The 17,960-nt window shown below is 38.8% G+C and overlaps 2 protein-coding genes across 2 annotated transcripts; both read left to right on the forward strand.

The window, feature by feature from the left end:
- The first annotated feature begins 4,505 nt into the window (after nucleotides 1–4,505).
- LOC141907155 (major facilitator superfamily domain-containing protein 4A-like) lies at nucleotides 4,506–9,154 on the forward strand. Its single transcript, XM_074796729.1, has 3 exons — nucleotides 4,506–4,697; nucleotides 7,175–7,466; nucleotides 8,097–9,154. The coding sequence occupies exons 1-3, from the start codon at nucleotides 4,635–4,637 to the stop codon at nucleotides 9,152–9,154; spliced, it is 1,413 nt and encodes a 470-aa protein (XP_074652830.1). The 5' UTR covers nucleotides 4,506–4,634.
- A 5,287-nt stretch (nucleotides 9,155–14,441) lies between these two features.
- LOC141907157 (major facilitator superfamily domain-containing protein 4B-like) lies at nucleotides 14,442–16,646 on the forward strand. Its single transcript, XM_074796731.1, has 2 exons — nucleotides 14,442–14,902; nucleotides 15,595–16,646. Exons 1-2 carry the CDS (start codon nucleotides 14,722–14,724, stop codon nucleotides 16,644–16,646), a joined length of 1,233 nt encoding a protein of 410 aa, XP_074652832.1. The 5' UTR covers nucleotides 14,442–14,721.
- Nucleotides 16,647–17,960: the final 1,314 nt, after the last annotated feature.

The following is a 17,960-nucleotide window of genomic DNA, read 5'->3' on the forward strand; positions in this document are numbered from 1 at the left end:
TTACCCGCTCTACCCGTGTTACCCGCTCTACCCGTGTTACCCGCTCTACCAGCACCGAGTCATCACGTTGACCAGGTTTATTTACAGTCGCTGAGAACCTATTTAAGATTGAGTAAATGTCAAGAGAACAGCGAGAGAGAGAGAAATACGCGTTAAAAGCGATGAGATATCTCAAAAAGCTTTTAGCCGGTAATACAATCTTCTCTCGACTCCATTTGGAATCGAAAGAAATGAAACAGAAAACAAAATGAACGCGGGTCGTTTCCGCACAGGAAACGAGAGAACTGTAGGGGGCTACGACCTGATGAAAGGTATCCCGCATCAAACGTAAGACAATGTGATACAAAGATGCGTAAATGGTTTCGCAGCGTGCAGGCTGCAAAATGTCTCATCTCGCTGTGGAATCATCGAGAGACTGACGGCACGGCGGCCTAACTCTGTCAGGTTCGAATCCCTGCCGAGAGAGGATGCATATCCGCATTCAGAAATCGTCCGTTCTTTAATTAACGGTATAACTATGAATAACGATACATGTTCTAGGTTCCTCGTTGTAAAATTTCAAGTGTTTTAATTCGATTTATCTTCATTCGTAACAATGTTACAAGTTTGAAATAGAAAAAAAAGGTCGAAAAGCAAAAAATAACAGTATTGTAACAATTTGTATTGTGACAAAAAGTCCAGCTAGGGCCGGTTGCATAGTCATGGCTTAGACTTAAGACCAGTCTAAGACCAATTTAGTTCTATAGCCAATCTGACATCTTAAGATCAGTCTTAAGATTTAAGACCACTTTTGGACTTAAGTCTTGACTATGCAACTAACTGGGGCCGAGTAACTATAGACATAAAGATTTAAGGGAGATGGTTGTATAAGGGAGGTTGCACTAATTATGATCATGAATATTAATGAGTATAATAGACTTTCCCAGATTGTTAATGAAAGATAGAAAGAGGAAGGAGCAACAGAAAAACGAAATGGAATGAAATATTTACAGGTAATGAGGTATAGTTGTACTATGTAGAGATAGTTAATACAATGGCGTAGTATAGTATCACACAGCGCCTGGACGTCTTGTATGGGCGGCCATTCCCGCCAAAAATCAGCGTTTCGTCTATTTTTCTGTACTTCGACAAAATGTCATAGTACACCGCCAAAATGTGTTAGCGTAACGTCAAATTGTGTAATGCGGCTAAATAACACAGGAGGGCGAGACTGTACGGACACTATTTTGCGGTATTTTTCTCGCATTGCGATCATCTCAAGGTCGTTTTATTGAAATAATTTTGCGAGTATCAAATCGACAAATCGTATCATATTCCCTAAACCCTATAAAATGATTTTATTGTTACTTTAGTTAGTTAATACTATAATATATAGTAATAATGTACGGTAAAATAGCGGAAGTAAATACTTTGCCGTAAACCTATGGAAGCCCTGAGACAACATCTTGAGTTCATGAGTTCCGAGTTCATAACTTCCTGAGTTCTCAAGTTCATGAGTTCGTCTAATGAAAAAAGCCTGCGATACCGAAACGTCGAATGTAAACACGATGCTCTATCAAAGACCCGCGTCTCAGGCTCAGACGACACTGAATAACCAGCGATTAATGGTATGTTGAAGGGCGCCTCCGTTCCTCCTCTGGTAGGTAGCTCGGATTTTCTGTGCGCGGGCTAGAGAGAAGGGTGACTCCGATTAACCGGTGACTCTCGATGAATCTGCTCGGGTTTTAATGCTGAAAAAGATAACAAACGCTCGTTATGAGAAATTTTTAAACATCTATTTATTTTCTATAAACCATTAAGAAAGCTGATGTCTGATGATAGACTGGTTGCCGGTCGACTTCATATGACTGCCAGTGCAGAATTGGGCACAGTCAACCAGTCTTGGTTGATGCTGGACATCATTTTTTTAGTTAATTCATGACGTAATCGGATTTAACATCCTTATAATAGGATTCTTTATGTCGCATAATTTCATAGTGTTGTACATGCCCAAATAAACTCGAAATATCTTCACCAAGAATCTTAGTGTCTGATGTACCACAGTGGTACCACAGTTGGTTACACTAGGATCGTAGAGCGACGGAGATCACTGGTGGAGACAACCACTGCCAGTGCTGGGTGAAGAAATATCATAAACTCTGGAAGTTATGAACTTGGGAACTCATGAACCCAAGGTGTCGTCTCAGGGCTTCCATATAGGGCCTCCATACCTGAGACGACATCTTGAGTTTATGAGTTCCGAGTTAACTAATAAAGTAATAATAAATTCATTTTATTGGGTTTAGGGAATATGATACGATTTGTCGATTTGATACTCGCAAAATTATTTCAATGAGACGACCTTGAGATGATCGCAAAGCGAGAAAAATACCGCAAAATACTGTCCGTACAGTGTCGCCCCCTGTGTTATTTAGCCGCATTACACAATTTGACGTTACGCTTACACATTTTGGCGGTGTACTATGACATTTTGAACAAATGAACTTAGATTAGTCTTAAGTTGTTAGATCGGTTATATCACTAAATGGGCTTAGACTGGTCTCAAGTTGTTAGATTAGCTATAGAATCAAAATGAGCTTAGACTGGTCCTGTTGTTTGATTGACTATTCCGAAATGAGCTTAGACTGGTCCTAAGTTGTTAGATTGGTTATAGTGTTAGGCAATTTTTAATATTTATAAAACATGCGTAAATCGATAGCAGTTGGATCTATTCAACTCTATTCACTGGGAATTCCTAAACGGGCATGTTATGACTGATGGGTTTTCAACGTATATTTGCTATTGTTCACTAGGAATTCACAAACGGACAAGTTTTGGCCTAACGATCATTTAAGGTTTATTTGCTTTTGTTACTGGTACAGTTTATGTCTCGGATTAATAGAAATATTTTGGATTTAGTTTTCAAGACAATAGTAAAAATCCTAAGGGATTAGTCAAGTGTCAACGTCTACATGTTTGGAAACCGAGACAACTCCGGGCTTGTTTCTCAACCAGGTTGCTAAGAACAATAATTGTCGGGGGCCTGGTGGGCGAATCAGGTCCCGAGGTTGGTCGTCGGCCCTCCCCAAATGTAGTGGCGTTGGCCACGAGAATAGTTCCTTGGAAACCAAATTTTGGATAGTATAAAAATAAGAGACATAGCTGAACTAGTCGGAGAGTACCCGGGACAGCAACGGGGAAAAACACACTCAAGAAATTAGGAACAAAGATTTGTAAAAGGTGTCGATACGTAGGGAAGACGAATATAATAAAATAGTTGTGAGTATCTAGATTTAGGAATATATACACACAAGAGTTGTTTATTTATTTTTGGTCTCACGTCAAAATTCAATTTGCGTCGTTGTGCGGAGCTGACGAAGGATACGCTCTCCTACGATATTTCGGTTCCTTCTTCGGGCTGCATATCAAAAGAACCAAAAAGGAGAATATATTGCATGGTCTTTATTCCAGAACACGGCTGTGTATCTGGCCTCACAGGTCGTAAATATTCCGATATTCCTACACTGTTTCGTCGGCGATCAATTTAATTTTTTCCGTGTGTACTTTTGGTCGTCGACGAATTAAGCGAAACGTCGGGGCGGCGATAATAAAACGCGTCGTTCGGACGACAGTGGAGCTGTCGTGAACAACTGGACGAGAAAATTGGAAAAATTATATATAGCGCGCATCGCGACGGGTTCGGTTGAAAAAAGCCAAGGACATGAATTATTCGATAAGCTAAACGAATATGGTCTCATAAATCATGTATATTGTCGATCGATTTCAGTCGTGAGATTAATGACGCGACATCAGACAGTAACGTGTCTTACTGTCGTTTCTATTCGTCGAACGAAACTCGCTCTAATCAAGTGTCAAGTGCAGCTGGATGAAAAAAGTCACCCACAATAGAATTCTTATACGATGAAAGTTATTGAAATGAAACCAAAACGATTTAGCTTTCGACCTAAAACGGCCATCATCGGGTGCGAATGATCAACAATTCTGATTAGGGCCGTATTTAGAAATTATGGAAAAGTGTCCGTTCAGCAAATATTATTATTATTTCCTAAAGAACTGACCTTTGCGGCATACTACAATACATGAGTTTACAGATGGTCCCTGTATGCCTGATAGTCTTCTTACTTTGGACAAAGTACTTAACAACGATTGAGTGACATCGGTCATTTTGAAAAAAAACATCGCTTTCGATTTTTTGATATGTAACTAGTGGATTTGTATATATCAATTATTTATACAGTGAATCTGATCTGAGCTACGTTCACTTATTGACATTCTGTCTGTCTGTGAGCAGGCCAGGTGAAGTCGAATGTATTGATCCATATTCTAGATCTATAATAAAAAATTTACGCTCGCAAAATTAACACTGAAAATACGCGTGTATCATTACTAGTAGAACAGCCTGTAAATTCACACGCGGAAAATAGATACTTATATTATACAATCTAAACCCACCGTATACTATTAAAAGATTACAAAACGATATTTACTTTCAGAAATAAGAAATGGCGTTTGTATACCTGACGATGATCTCTAGAGTGAGAGGTCAAGTCTAGTGTTTAATTCATGATTTAAATCCATCGGTGGGTTTAAAGTATTAGTGCGCGCGCAGAGGTAGAATTCATTAGCGTTGGAACATGCGGTGTAACTGTCCGAGAGTGATCGCTGCCGTTTCATTGTCGATGACGTGTTTCAGTACGGTAGGAAAATATCAGATTTTACACATTTCTATCCAAGATGATTATTACCAATGTAATAATAGATAAAAATTGACGAACTTTGAATTTATATTAAATTAATTTTTGTTAAGTCAGGTAATATTTTATGTACAATAGACTGCACCTGAGTCGTTATCAATCTGTCGGTACCACTCTCAATTCTAAGATGAATTTTACTGAAATTTATCAGAAAAAGCCCTTTTCCTTTATTCTCATGTTAGATTTAGTAAAGTAGTGAAATGTTTACAGCAGTCTCAACGCGCTACCGAGTTCCCTGATTCTCAACTCGGTGAAATATTTACAGCAGTCTCAACACTACAGAGTTCCCTGTTTCTCAACTCGGTGAAATATTTACAGCAGTCCCAACGCTACCGAGTTCCCTGATTCTCAACTCGGTGAAATATTTACAGCAGTCTCAACGCGCTACCGAGTTCCCTGATTCTCAACTCGGTGAAATATTTACAGCAGTCTCAACGCTACCGAGTTCCCTGATTCTCAACTCGGTGAAATATTTACAGCAGTCTCAACGCTACAGAGTTCCCTGATTCTCAACTCGGTGAAATATTTACAGCAGTCCCAACACGCTACCGATTTCCCTGATTCTCAACTCGGTGGAATATTTACAGCAGTCCCAACGCTACCGAGTTCCCTGATTCTCAACTCGGTGAAATATTTACAGCAGTCTCAACACTACAGAGTTCCCTGATTCTCAACTCGGTGAAATATTTACAGCAGTCTCAATTCTACCGAGTTCCCTGATTCTCAACTCGGTGAAATATTTACAGCAGTCTCAACACTACAGAGTTCCCTGGTTCTCAACTCCGTGAAATATTTACAGCAGTCTCAATTCTACTGAGTTCCCTGGTTCTCAACTCGGTGAAATATTTACAGCAGTCTCAACGCTACCGAGTTCCCTGATTCTCAACTCGGTGAAATATTTACAGCAGTCTCAACACTACAGAGTTCCCTGATTCTCAACTCGGTGAAATATTTACAGCAGTCTCAACGCTACCGAGTTCCCTGATTCTCAACTCGGTGAAATATTTACAGCAGTCTCAACACTACAGAGTTCCCTGATTCTCAACTCGGTGAAATATTTACAGCAGTCTCAATTCTACCGAGTTCCCTGATTCTCAACTCGGTGAAATATTTACAGCAGTCTCAACACTACAGAGTTCCCTGGTTCTCAACTCCGTGAAATATTTACAGCAGTCTCAATTCTACTGAGTTCCCTGGTTCTCAACTCGGTGAAATATTTACAGCAGTCTCAACGCTACCGAGTTCCCTGGTTCTCAACTCCGTGAAATATTTACAGCAGTCTCAATTCTACTGAGTTCCCTGGTTCTCAACTCGGTGAAATATTTACAGCAGTCCCAACTCTACCGTGTTCCCTGATTCTCAACTCGGTGAAATATCAAAAGCAGTCCCAACGCTATCGAGTTCCCTGATTCTCAACTCGGTGAAATATCAAAAGCAGTCCTAACGCTACCGAGTTCCCTGGTTCTCAACTCGGTGAAATATTAAAAGCAGTCCCAACGCTACCGAGTTCCCTGATTCTCAACTCGGTGAAATATTTACAGCAGTCTCAACACTACAGAGTTCCCTGATTCTCAACTCGGTGAAATATTTACAGCAGTCTCAACACTACAGAGTTCCCTGGTTCTCAACTCGGTGAAATATTTACAGCAGTCTCAACGCTACCGAGTTCCCTGGTTCTCAACCCGGTGAAATATTAAAAGCAGTCCCAAAGGTACAAAGTAAGGTGGTATCATCTGTAACATTGATAGAAATCATTATTCTGATTTCCATTTATTTAAAAAGAAATTCTACAAAGCTGTTTATCACCATATTACAATGTTATATATTCATCATCGTGTCCACGTACATCTAAAATTCGGTCTTTTTAAGAAATGAATAACCATAATTCTTCCCATCACGATTTTAATCCCCCGAAAGATTAGCAATTTGAATATCAAATATTAGATAACGAAACATCTGTTACGTGCGTTTGAAACTATAAACTTAATTTCAATTAAATGAGGACATTTATTCACCCAGTTCCTGAAATGATTGAATGTTTTGGAAAACTATTCCAGAAATTAAACGAACTTCTATTTTTAAAGAGCGTGTCAAAAATTGACCACAGGTTTTTATATCGCTCTTATGTCTCATTGTCGCAAATTGGTGGAATTGATTTTAAAATGCTAACAACCAGAGATTCACACGGTCTAAATGTTGCAAAATGTGGCAAAATCCATCAAATAACCGGTGAAATATGATAAGCACGCATCAGATATAGTTTTTAAAATAGAGAAATAATGACTCAGCAATGCAAGAAAAAAGTACCCCGACATAATAGCGACTGGCAACTGTAAAATTGTTTATGGAGGCATCGTTTAGACATTTAGTTAAGATTTAAAGAATTCAAATTGACATGGAATTATGTGGTTTAATTTCAGACGGCCTTGTTTTATCTGATTGGTACTTGTGTCTACGATATTCTGCTACAAAACAACGCATCGCAGTCGCAGGAATGGATAGTGTTTCTTTCGCAAGGAATCGGTGTCGGAATGTCGGCAGTATTTTGTCTGCTTATAGTCTGGTTGACAGAACAGTTCCTTCTTATGACGCTCTGCGCAATTCTCGTTTTAAACGGAGTGGCGACGATCGTCTGTGGCGTCAGTACGAATTTCATCCTGACCAATGTCTGGTTAGCGATAGGTGGCGTAGCAGTCGGATCGGGAGAGCTGGGTACGTACCTTTTATATCAAACGAATAGAATGTTTGTGAATTTTAGTTTGAATTAAAGACAAAGTTTCCAAGTGTTTAAAGATTTGACTCAACTCTGAAAATGAACAAATTTCTTCAATCTCATTCTATTGTGCTCTTTACAACTTTAAGTGTCTTTCTACCTCCTTGTATGATTTGATACGAATAATAGAAAAGAATAGAATAAATTTTAACTCTGAGTTAATTCTCACTCACGAACTGACTGTGGAACTGGATCCTGAGTTCAGAAGTTACTCTGACCTTGGAGTAATCATTTGCGAAATGATTACTCCAAGCTGTGACTTACGTGGAACTGGATCATGAGTTCACAGAGATAACTGTCACACACAAATGTGGAACTGGATCTCCTTGTGTTCAGAATTGACTCACAACTGTGGAACTGGATCATGAGTTCACAGAGATAACTGTCACACACAAATGTGGAACTGGATCTCCTTGTGTTCAGAATTGACTCACAACTGTGGAACTGGATCCTGAGTTCACAGAGACAACTGTAACACACAACTGTGGAACTGGATCTCCTTGTGTTCAGAATTAACTCACAACTGTGGAACTGGATCCTGACTTTTGCTTGGTTTATTATCTTTTCAGTTAATACGTTGGTTTGTGTCAGCATCTACGAGGAAAAAAGTGCGCCGATGTTGCAGTTCATGACACTGGCGACAGGTGTCGCCAATATCGGGGGACCCGCGTTTATTGCGCCGTTTCTGTCTCCAGTCGCTTACGAAATCGTCAAAGATCGCAATAATATCGAAAACTCCACACAAAAATCTAACTCTAGTCTAAAAACCATCAATTCATCGATGTCAATCAGTGATGACGTCGATAATGATTTCACGGTCAGTAATCCAACAGTCACTAACTATATCTACCCGTTTTCGCTCTTTGCCGCCTGTTCGTTTCTCGGAGCCGTTGGGTTTCTGATCCTATTTATTTGGGAACGACGAACCGACGAGAATATATTCGACGTTGACGCCGAAAAAGTGGAAACTCGACTGATACCCGAAACGAAACGTCGACAGAAGAAACCGAACGCCCGAATTTTGACTTTGATTTTATCGGGTTGTATGCAGTTTAACATCGGTGGAATTCAGAACGTTCTCGGTAATTTATTGACAACATACGTCGTGAATTTCGGGCACGATATAAACACGAAGGAAGCCGCTCATCTCGGCACCTTGGTGCAATTGATGTCGATGTTGGCTCGATTTCTGAGCGTCCCGATTAGTTACAGATTCGGATCCTCGCCGCCGTTAGGTATCGGGATAGTATTATATCTGATCAGTAGTTTACTGCTATCGTGCGACCCGACCAAGACGCAGTTACTGTACGCGGCCTTCCTCGGTCAAGGGCTCGGATCCGGTCCTATATTACCGGCAGTATTAGGCTGGTTACCGGAGAAATATGAGATATCGAAATGGATTCACACGCTGACGATTCTCCCAGTCCTTGCGGGGCATTTCGCTATGGGTCCTTTAACAGCTAAATGCATGCAGATGTTCGGTCGCTGGTCGTTAATGGTGATTTCTACGATACATGGGTTTTTATTGGTTGTCTGTTTTATCGTAATGAGTCGGCTGTTGAGAAAAGATCGTGAAAAATCAGATTCATCAATCAATTCCAAACAAATTGAATATAGGTGGAAATAAAAAAATTTGGAAACTTATTCTCAACGTTTAGCTTTTTAACTTAGGAGGATTAGAAAAGATTATGAATTTTCATGGGGCCTTGTAAATAATAGAACAATAAGGGCGCTCTCCGGCACACCGGTGAAGGCTTGAATAGAACTGAGCTGTCCATCCGGGCAGAAATTGAGCTGTCCGTCGAACTTCGCTGAAAAAGCTGAAACACTGAAACGCTGAAACTCTGAAAAGAAAACGCTGAAATTTCAGGGAATTCCCTAAAAACGGATCAAAGGATAAATTAGTAATATATATTATTCGTCGGATTAATACTGCTAGTATTCTATTAATAAAAGAATGAGTTGATATGAAATAGATCAAAAATTTGATCACATGGGCGGATTTAGACCGTGTCGACCGTGTCGACCGTGTCGCCCGACTCGGTCGGAATTTTAAAGTGCCTTTTTATTTTTTATCCGTATCAAAATTTGCCTTGGAACCACCTGAGATACACAATAGATAGTTTTCCTAAATATATAACCAATGTTTCTTGATTAAATGCCTCTCAGAAATGCTCAGCAAGCTCTAAAGTGATAGTAAATTTAATTTCAAAATTAAGAACCAGAGGCTGATATGCCTTTCCACCCTAAATTAAGATTTAATATGTCCTTGTCCTTTCTATTGGTCGACATGGTCACAACATGCCCCTGGATCATAGTACGTTGCGATTACCACGACTTAAGATTTTTTTTTTAAGTTCTTAAGGTTCAAGATACGGACATTTTTGACTCCGCATCTAACCCTGAATCGTCATCAACGATTGATACAAAAAGTATGTTTTGATGTGTAGCATGTTGCACAGGTTCGAGTAAGAACTCTTATCTGAGATAAATGCACTCAGTACTTACTCCCTTTGTCTCTCTCTACCATAGAAATTGTATATTCTATATTGATTCATTTTCTATATTTTTATTTTAAAGTGCGCAGACCTTTTGTCAACCATCTACCATCGAAATTATATATTCTATATTGATTAATTTTCTATATTTTCATTCTAAAGTGCGCAGACCTTTTGTCAACTGTCTACACCATCAAAATTGTATATTCTATATTGATTAATTTTCTATATTTTTAATTTTGAAGTGCGCACACCTCATTTGTGTAACGCGTTAGTGTGAATAGGGCTAAGGCACGGGAGTACGCGTACACTCTTGACACTTTAGGAGAATCAACACATAAAATCAAAAGCAGGATATACAACTAAGAGAATTGAAAACGGAATTTATCTTTACTGTCTTTATAAATTCTTGATTAAATAAATTTCTTTTTCAAATCTTTTGAATTAAAGCGTGTTTTGACCATTATACGCGAGCAGAGGCTGAATAAACTTGTTATACAAAATGCTGTGTAACTGTCCGAGAGTGATCGCTGCCTTTTCGTTGTCGATGACGTATTTCAGTACGGTAGGAAAATATCAGATTTTACACATTTTTATCCAAAATGATTATCACCAGGGCCCAGTTTCACAAACAAGTTCAACTCAAATTTTTGGTGTAATTGCCATTGGTTACTTCATGTTTTCAATGAGGACAACCATTAAAACATAACTGTTTTAGGCTTAAACTGTTTCGTGAAACCGGGCCCTGTATGTAATAATAGATGAAATTGATAAACGTTGAATTTGAATTAGATTAATTTTTTTAAGTCAGGGAAAATTTTTCATGTTCAATAAAATGCACCTAGTCGTTATCAATTTGTCCGTACCACTCTCAAATGTTAGGTGAATTTACTGAAATTTAATTGAAAAAAAAACATTCATTTTCCTTTATTCTCATGCTAGATTTAGTAAGGTAATATAATATTTACAGCAGCCCCAATACTAACTGAGTTCCCTTATTCTCAACTAGTAAGATTGTTAACATAATCTATACGGGTGGATTTAGAGGGGGCTCATTGAGCCTGGACCCTCAACCTTTTGCCAAGATAACATGCTAAGAAACTGGTCAATACTATCACAATTTCCTTGGGCGCTAGTGAAGATTAAAAAGAATTCAAATCGACCTGGAATTATGTGGTTTACTTTCAGACGGCCTTGTTGTATCTGAAAGGTACTTGTGTCTACGATATTCTGCCCGATTGCGGCATACTACAATACATGAGTTTACACATGGTCCCTGTATGCCTGATAGTCTTCTTACTTAAGACAAAGTACTTGAACTAATTACAAAACGATTGAGTGACATCGGTTAGTTTGAAAAATATTCGATTTTCTTCTTATTAGTAACTACTGTCTGTCACACCTGCTCTCCGTGCGACGTTTTAGTCCGTAATTTCGTTAATAATCGGTTTATCTACCTTTATTACGCATCAATTTGTTCAGTGAGGAATTTGCATTCAGAAATAAACAACAATTTTCACTTAAGTTGTTTTTGTTTTCATTTATGAGCGATAGTTTACTCAGCATACGCTCGCGTAATGCTGAAAAATCCGCTCCGCGGACGCTCGGAAACGTTACAGTGACGTCATCACCTGCTCATTAGCATATCAAAATACAGTAGGTGGCGCCACGTGACGGGCCATAAAAGCCGTTTTTCAGCATTACGCGAGCTTATGCTAGGGAAACTATCGCTTATAGAAGAAAACACAAACAAATTTATGCCAGTTCATGATTTATTTCTGAATGCAAATTCCTTACTGAACAAATTGATGCATAATATTTACAGATCAACCGATTATTAACGAAATTACGAACCAAAACGTCACACGAAGAGCATGTGTGACAGACAGTAGTGTATTCGTAAATATCAATTATTTATCCAGGAAGAAAGCCACTAAATATTTGGATGGATATATGAAAGCTGTGGGTACTGGAGTGTGTAATGGGTAGTGTAGTGTGATCTGTGTGCATTTGTGGCAAGCACACAGATCACATTGTTCAATGGGGTTTGGTCCAGGACTCGCGAGATTTTCAACAACACGGAAGTAACGTGTAATAAATGATGACTTGAATTGCATGACTACCTACCACCCCTCATTGTTGTTGGAAAACTAAACGTTCGGCACTGACTAAAAATTACTAATAACATTTTAGAAATGGCCAGAATTTTAACTTAGGTTCTATCTCATTTTTATTTTACAATTGCGATTGGTATAATTTTTTTTTAAACGGCCGTTAAGGCTTCATGTTTCGTCTGCAATTCACCGCAAATAGTTACGCAACTACGCACATTTCAGTGTTTTTGGCAGCTGTACACTCAATCGGCACCGTTCGTGACTAGCTTCACTGCGGAATTATCATTAACTGACATCGCCATATCACATCATCAACTTATATTGTGCCTTAAAACCCTAACAGCCGAAATAATTGAAATGCACACACGATTTCTATCATTGAAAATTGAGAGAGTGGCCATGTTTGTGTTTGCTGCTTCGCGTAAATCCCGCGCGGTGGCGCAACCGCGCGGAGTGGGGCCGATACGCCCAGTGAATCTGATCTGAGATAAGTGCACTAACTCTGACATCTGCATGTTAGCTCGCCAGACGAACGTATTGATTCATTTCAAAATCGGTATTAAAAAATTTACGCCTACGAAATTGGCACTGAATTATTACTTAATTAATTAATTGGTAGAACAGTGAAATACGCGTATACAAGGAGAACAGCCTGTAAATTCACACGTGGAAAATAGATACGTATATTATACAATCTAAACCCACCGTATACTATTACAAAGATTACAAAACGATATTTACTTTCAGAAATATTGAGATGGCGTTTGTATACATGACGATGATCTCTAGAGTGAGTCGTCAAGTCTGGCTGTTAATTCATGATTTATGAATTCGTTTTTAAATCCATTGAATGAGTGAGATATATCGGTGGGTTTAAACTATTAATACGCGAGGTAGAATTCATTAGCGTTAGAACATGCGGTGTAACTGCCCGAGAGTGATCGCTGACGTTTCATTGTCAAAGACGTGTTTCAGTACGGCAGATTTTAAGCATTTCCATCAAAAATGATTATTGCAGAATTAATGAATATAGCAGCATGTAATGATAGATAAAATTCAACTCTACCGAGTTCCCTGATTCTCAACTCGGTAAAATATTTACAGCAGTCTCAACGCTACCGAGTTCCCTGATTCTCAACTCGGTGAAATATTTATAGCAGTCCCAACTCTACCGAGTTCCCTGGTTCTCAACTCGGTGAGATATTTACAGCGGTCTCAACGCTATCGAGTTCCCTGGTTCTCAACTCGGTGAAATATTTACAGCAGTCTCAACGCTACCGAGTTCCCTGGTCTCAACTCGGTGAAATATTTACAGCGGTCTCAACGCTATCGAGTTCCCTGATTCTCAACTCGTTTAAATATTAACAGCAGTCTCAACGCTACCGAGTTCACTGGTTCTCAACTCGGTGAAATATTAAAAGCAGTCTCAACGCTACCGAGTTCCCTGATTCTCAACTCGTTGAAATATTTACAGCGGTCTCAACGCTATCGAGTTCCCTGATTCTCAACTCGGTGAAATATTTACAACAGTCTCAACGCTATCGAGTTCCCTGGTTCTCAACCCGGTAAAATATTAAAGGAGTCCCAAAGGTATAGAGTAAGGTGGTATCATCTATAACAATGATAGAAATCATTATTCTGATTTCCATTTATTTAAAAAGAAATTCTACAAAGCTGTTTATCACCATATTACAATGTTATATATATATATGCATCATCGTGTCCACGTACATCTAAAATTCGGTCTTTTTAAGAAATGAATGATAATAATTCTTCCCTCCGCGATTTTAATCCTCCGAAAGATTAGCAATTTGAATACGGTTTCAATTACGAAACATATGTTACGTATAAAAGTATGGACTTAATATCAGTTGAATGAGGAACATTAATTAGTTCCTGAAATGATTGAATATTTTTGAAAATTATTCTAAAAATTAACGAACTTCTATTTTCGAGAGCGTGTGTCGAAAATTGACCACATGTTTTTATATCGCTCTCATGTCGCATTGTACCGTATTTGTGAAATGAATTTTACAAAACTAAAAACCAGAGATTCACGCAGTTTGAATGTTTTGTCAAAATCCATCAAATAACCGGTGAAATATGATAAACAAGTATCAGAAATAGGAAGAAAAAAATACCCAACGATGTAGGACAAAATACCCTAATAAAATGGCGGCTGTCAACCGTAAAATGGTTTATTGAGATTAACTGGGTACAAGGCCTCGTTTAGACATTTAGATAATTACGGTTGATAAAACAGTATATCCGCGTTGAAGCGATGTAGAGAGAATCCCACAATAATAACGAAAAACTGTCCGAAAATGTAACTGAAGCTAGAGTTTATTCAACGTTTCTACTATATCCCAATAGTAATCTTCATTATTGTGGGATTCTGTCTGCATTTAGATAATGATTGTGGGAGATTAGAAAAATTCAAATTGACATAGAATTTTGTGGTTTAATTGCAGACGGCCTTGTTGTATCTGATTGGTACTTGTGTCTACGATATTCTGCTACAAAACAACGCATCGCAGTCGCAGGAATGGATAGTGTTTCTTTCGCAAGGAATCGGTGTCGGAATGTCGGCAGTATTTTGTCTGCTTATAGTCTGGTTGACAGAGCAGTTCCTTCTTATGACGCTCTGCGCAATTCTCGTTTTAAACGGAGTGGCGACGATCGTCTGTGGCGTCAGCACGAATTTCATCCTGACCAATGTCTGGTTAGCGATAGGTGGCGTAGCAGTCGGATCGGGAGAGGTGGGTACGTACCTTTTATTAGAATCAAATTAATCGCATGTTTGTGATTTTTGATTTGAATTAAAAACAAATTTTTTCTTTGAATATCAATGGCCATGTCGATAATAGTAACACAGGGCACAATTCCAAGTGTGTCAAGATTTGACTCAACTCTGAAAATGAACAAATGTCTTCAATTTCCTTCTATTGTGCTCTTTACAACTTTATGTGTCTTTCTACCTTCTTGTATGATTTGATACGAATAATAGAAAAGAATAGAATAAATTTCAACTCTGAGTTAATTCTAACTCACAACTGACTGTGGAACTGGATCCTGAGTTCAGAGTTCAAACTCACAACTGTGGAACTGCGTACTCCTGTGTTCTGTGTTGAGAGTTAACTCTAACTCACAACTGTATAACTTGATCCTGGGTTCAGAGTTAACTCTAACTCGCAACTGTGGAACTGGATCCTGAGTTCAGAGTTAACTCTAACTCGCAACTGTGGAACTGGATCCTGAGTTCAGAGTTAACTCTAACTCACAACTGTTGAACTGGATCCTGAGTTCAGAGTTAACTATAACTCACAACTGTAGAACTGGATCCTGACTTCAGAGTTAACTATAACTCACAACTTTAGAACTGAATCCTGAGTTCAGAGTTAACTCACAACTGTGGAACTGGATCTTGACTATTGCTTGGTTTATTATCGTTTCAGTAAATGCGTTGGTTTGTGTCAGCATCTACGAGGAAAAAAGTGCGCCTATGTTGCAGTTATTGACACTGGCGACAGGTGTCGCCAATATCGGGGGACCCGCGTTTATTGCGCCGTTTCTGTGTCCAGTCGCTTACGAAATCGTCAAAGATCGCAATAATATCGAAAACTCCACACAAAAATCTAGTCTCAAAACCATCAATTCATCGATGTCAATCAGCGACGACGTTCATAATGATTTCACGGTCAGTAATCCAACAGTCCCTAACTTTATCTACCCGTTTTCGCTCTTTGCCGCCTGTTCGTTTCTCGGAGCCGTCGGGTTTTTGATCCTATTTATTTGGGAACGACGAACCGACGAGAATATATTCGACGTTGACGCCGAAAAACTGGAAACTCGACTGATACCCGAAACGAAACGTCGACAGAAGAAACCGAACGCCCGAATTTTGACTTTGATTTTATCGGGTTGTATGCAGTTTAACATCGGTGGAATTCAGAACGTTCTCGGTAATTTATTGACAACATACGTCGTGAATTTCGGGCACGATATAAACACGAAGGAAGCCGCTCATCTCGGGACCTTGGTGCAATTGATGTCGATGTTGGCTCGATTTCTGAGCGTCCCGATTAGTTACAGATTCGGATCCTCGCCGCCGTTAGGTATCGGGATAGTATTATATCTGATCAGTAGTTTACTGCTATCGTGCGACCCGACCAAGACGCAGTTACTGTACGCGGCCTTCCTCGGTCAAGGGCTCGGATCCGGTCCTATATTACCGGCGGTATTAGGCTGGTTACCGGAGAAATATGAGATATCGAAATGGATTCACACGGTGACGATTCTCCCAGTCCTCGCGGGGCATTTCGCTATGGGTCCTTTAACAGCTAAATGCATGCAGACGTTCGGTCGCTGGTCGTTAATGGTGATTTCTACGATACATGGGTTTTTATTGGTTGTCTGTTTTATCGTAATGAATCGGCTGTTGAGAAAAGATCGTGAAAAATCAGATTCATCAATCAATTCCAAACAAATTGAATATAGGTGGAAATAAAAAAATTTGGAAACTTATTCTCAACGTTTAGCTTTTTAACTTAGGAGGATTAGAAAAGATTATGAATTTTCATAGGGCCTTGTAAATAATAGAACAATAAGGGCGCTCTCCAGCACACCGGTGAAGGCTTGAATAGAACTGAGCTGTTTATCCGGGCAGAAATTGAGCTGTCCGTCGAACTTCGCTGAAAAAGCTGAAACACTGAAACGCTGAAACTCTGAAAAGAAAACGCTGAAATTTCAGTATTCCCGAAAAACGCTGAAATTTCAGGGAATTCCCTAAAAACGGATCAAAGGATAAATTAGTAATATATATTATTCGTCGGATTAATACTGCTAGTATTCTATTAATAAAAGAATGAGTTGATATGAAATAGATCAAAAAATTTGATCACATGGGCGGATTTAGACCGTGTGGACCGTGTCGACCGTGTCGCCCGACTCGGTCGGAATTTTAAAGTGCCTTTTTATTTTTTATCCGTATCAAAATTTGCCTTGGAACCACCTGAGATACACAATAGATAGTTTTCCTAAATATATAACCAATGTTTCTTGATTAAATGCCTCTCAGAAATGCTCAGCAAGCTCTAAAGTGATAGTAAATTTAATTTCAAAATTAAGAACCAGAGGCTGATATGCCTTTCCACCCTAAATTAAGATTTAATATGTCCTTGTCCTTTCTATTGGTCGACATGGTCACAACATGCCCCTGGATCATAGTACGTTGCGATTACCACGACTTAAGATTTTTTTTTTAAGTTCTTAAGGTTCAAGATACGGACATTTTTGACTCCGCATCTAACCCTGAATCGTCATCAACGATTGATACAAAAAGTATGTTTTGATGTGTAGCATGTTGCACAGGTTCGAGTAAGAACTCTTATCTGAGATAAATGCCCTCAGTACTTACTCCCTTTGTCTCTCTCTACCATAGAAATTGTATATTCTATATTGATTCATTTTCTATATTTTTATTTTAAAGTGCGCAGACCTTTTGTCAACCATCTACCATCGAAATTATATATTCTATATTGATTAATTTTCTATATTTTTATTCTAAAGTGCGCAGACCTTTTGTCAACTGTCTACACCATCAAAATTGTATATTCTATATTGATTAATTTTCTATATTTTTAATTTTGAAGTGCGCACACCTCATTTGTGTAACGCGTTAGTGTGAATAGGGCTAAGGCACGGGAGTACGCGTACACTCTTGACACTTTAGGAGAATCAACACATAAAATCAAAAGCAGGATATACAACTAAGAGAATTGAAAACGGAATTTATCTTTACTGTCTTTATAAATTCTTGATT

Source organism: Tubulanus polymorphus, chromosome 6 (assembly GCF_964204645.1).
Source record: "Tubulanus polymorphus chromosome 6, tnTubPoly1.2, whole genome shotgun sequence".
NCBI lineage: Eukaryota > Metazoa > Nemertea > Palaeonemertea > Tubulaniformes > Tubulanidae > Tubulanus > Tubulanus polymorphus.

Excerpts from the sequence above, each read along its gene's own strand:
- LOC141907155 (XM_074796729.1), top strand. The coding sequence starts at position 4,635 with ATGCGGTGTAACTGTCCGAGAGTGATCGCTGCCGTTTCATTGTCGATG. Across the intron at positions 4,698-7,174 it reads CGATGACGTGTTTCAGTACG|ACGGCCTTGTTTTATCTGAT; the intron begins GTAGGAAAATAT and ends GTTTAATTTCAG. Across the intron at positions 7,467-8,096 it reads AGTCGGATCGGGAGAGCTGG|TTAATACGTTGGTTTGTGTC; the intron begins GTACGTACCTTT and ends TTATCTTTTCAG.
- LOC141907157 (XM_074796731.1), top strand. The coding sequence starts at position 14,722 with ATGTCGGCAGTATTTTGTCTGCTTATAGTCTGGTTGACAGAGCAGTTC. Across the intron at positions 14,903-15,594 it reads AGTCGGATCGGGAGAGGTGG|TAAATGCGTTGGTTTGTGTC; the intron begins GTACGTACCTTT and ends TTATCGTTTCAG.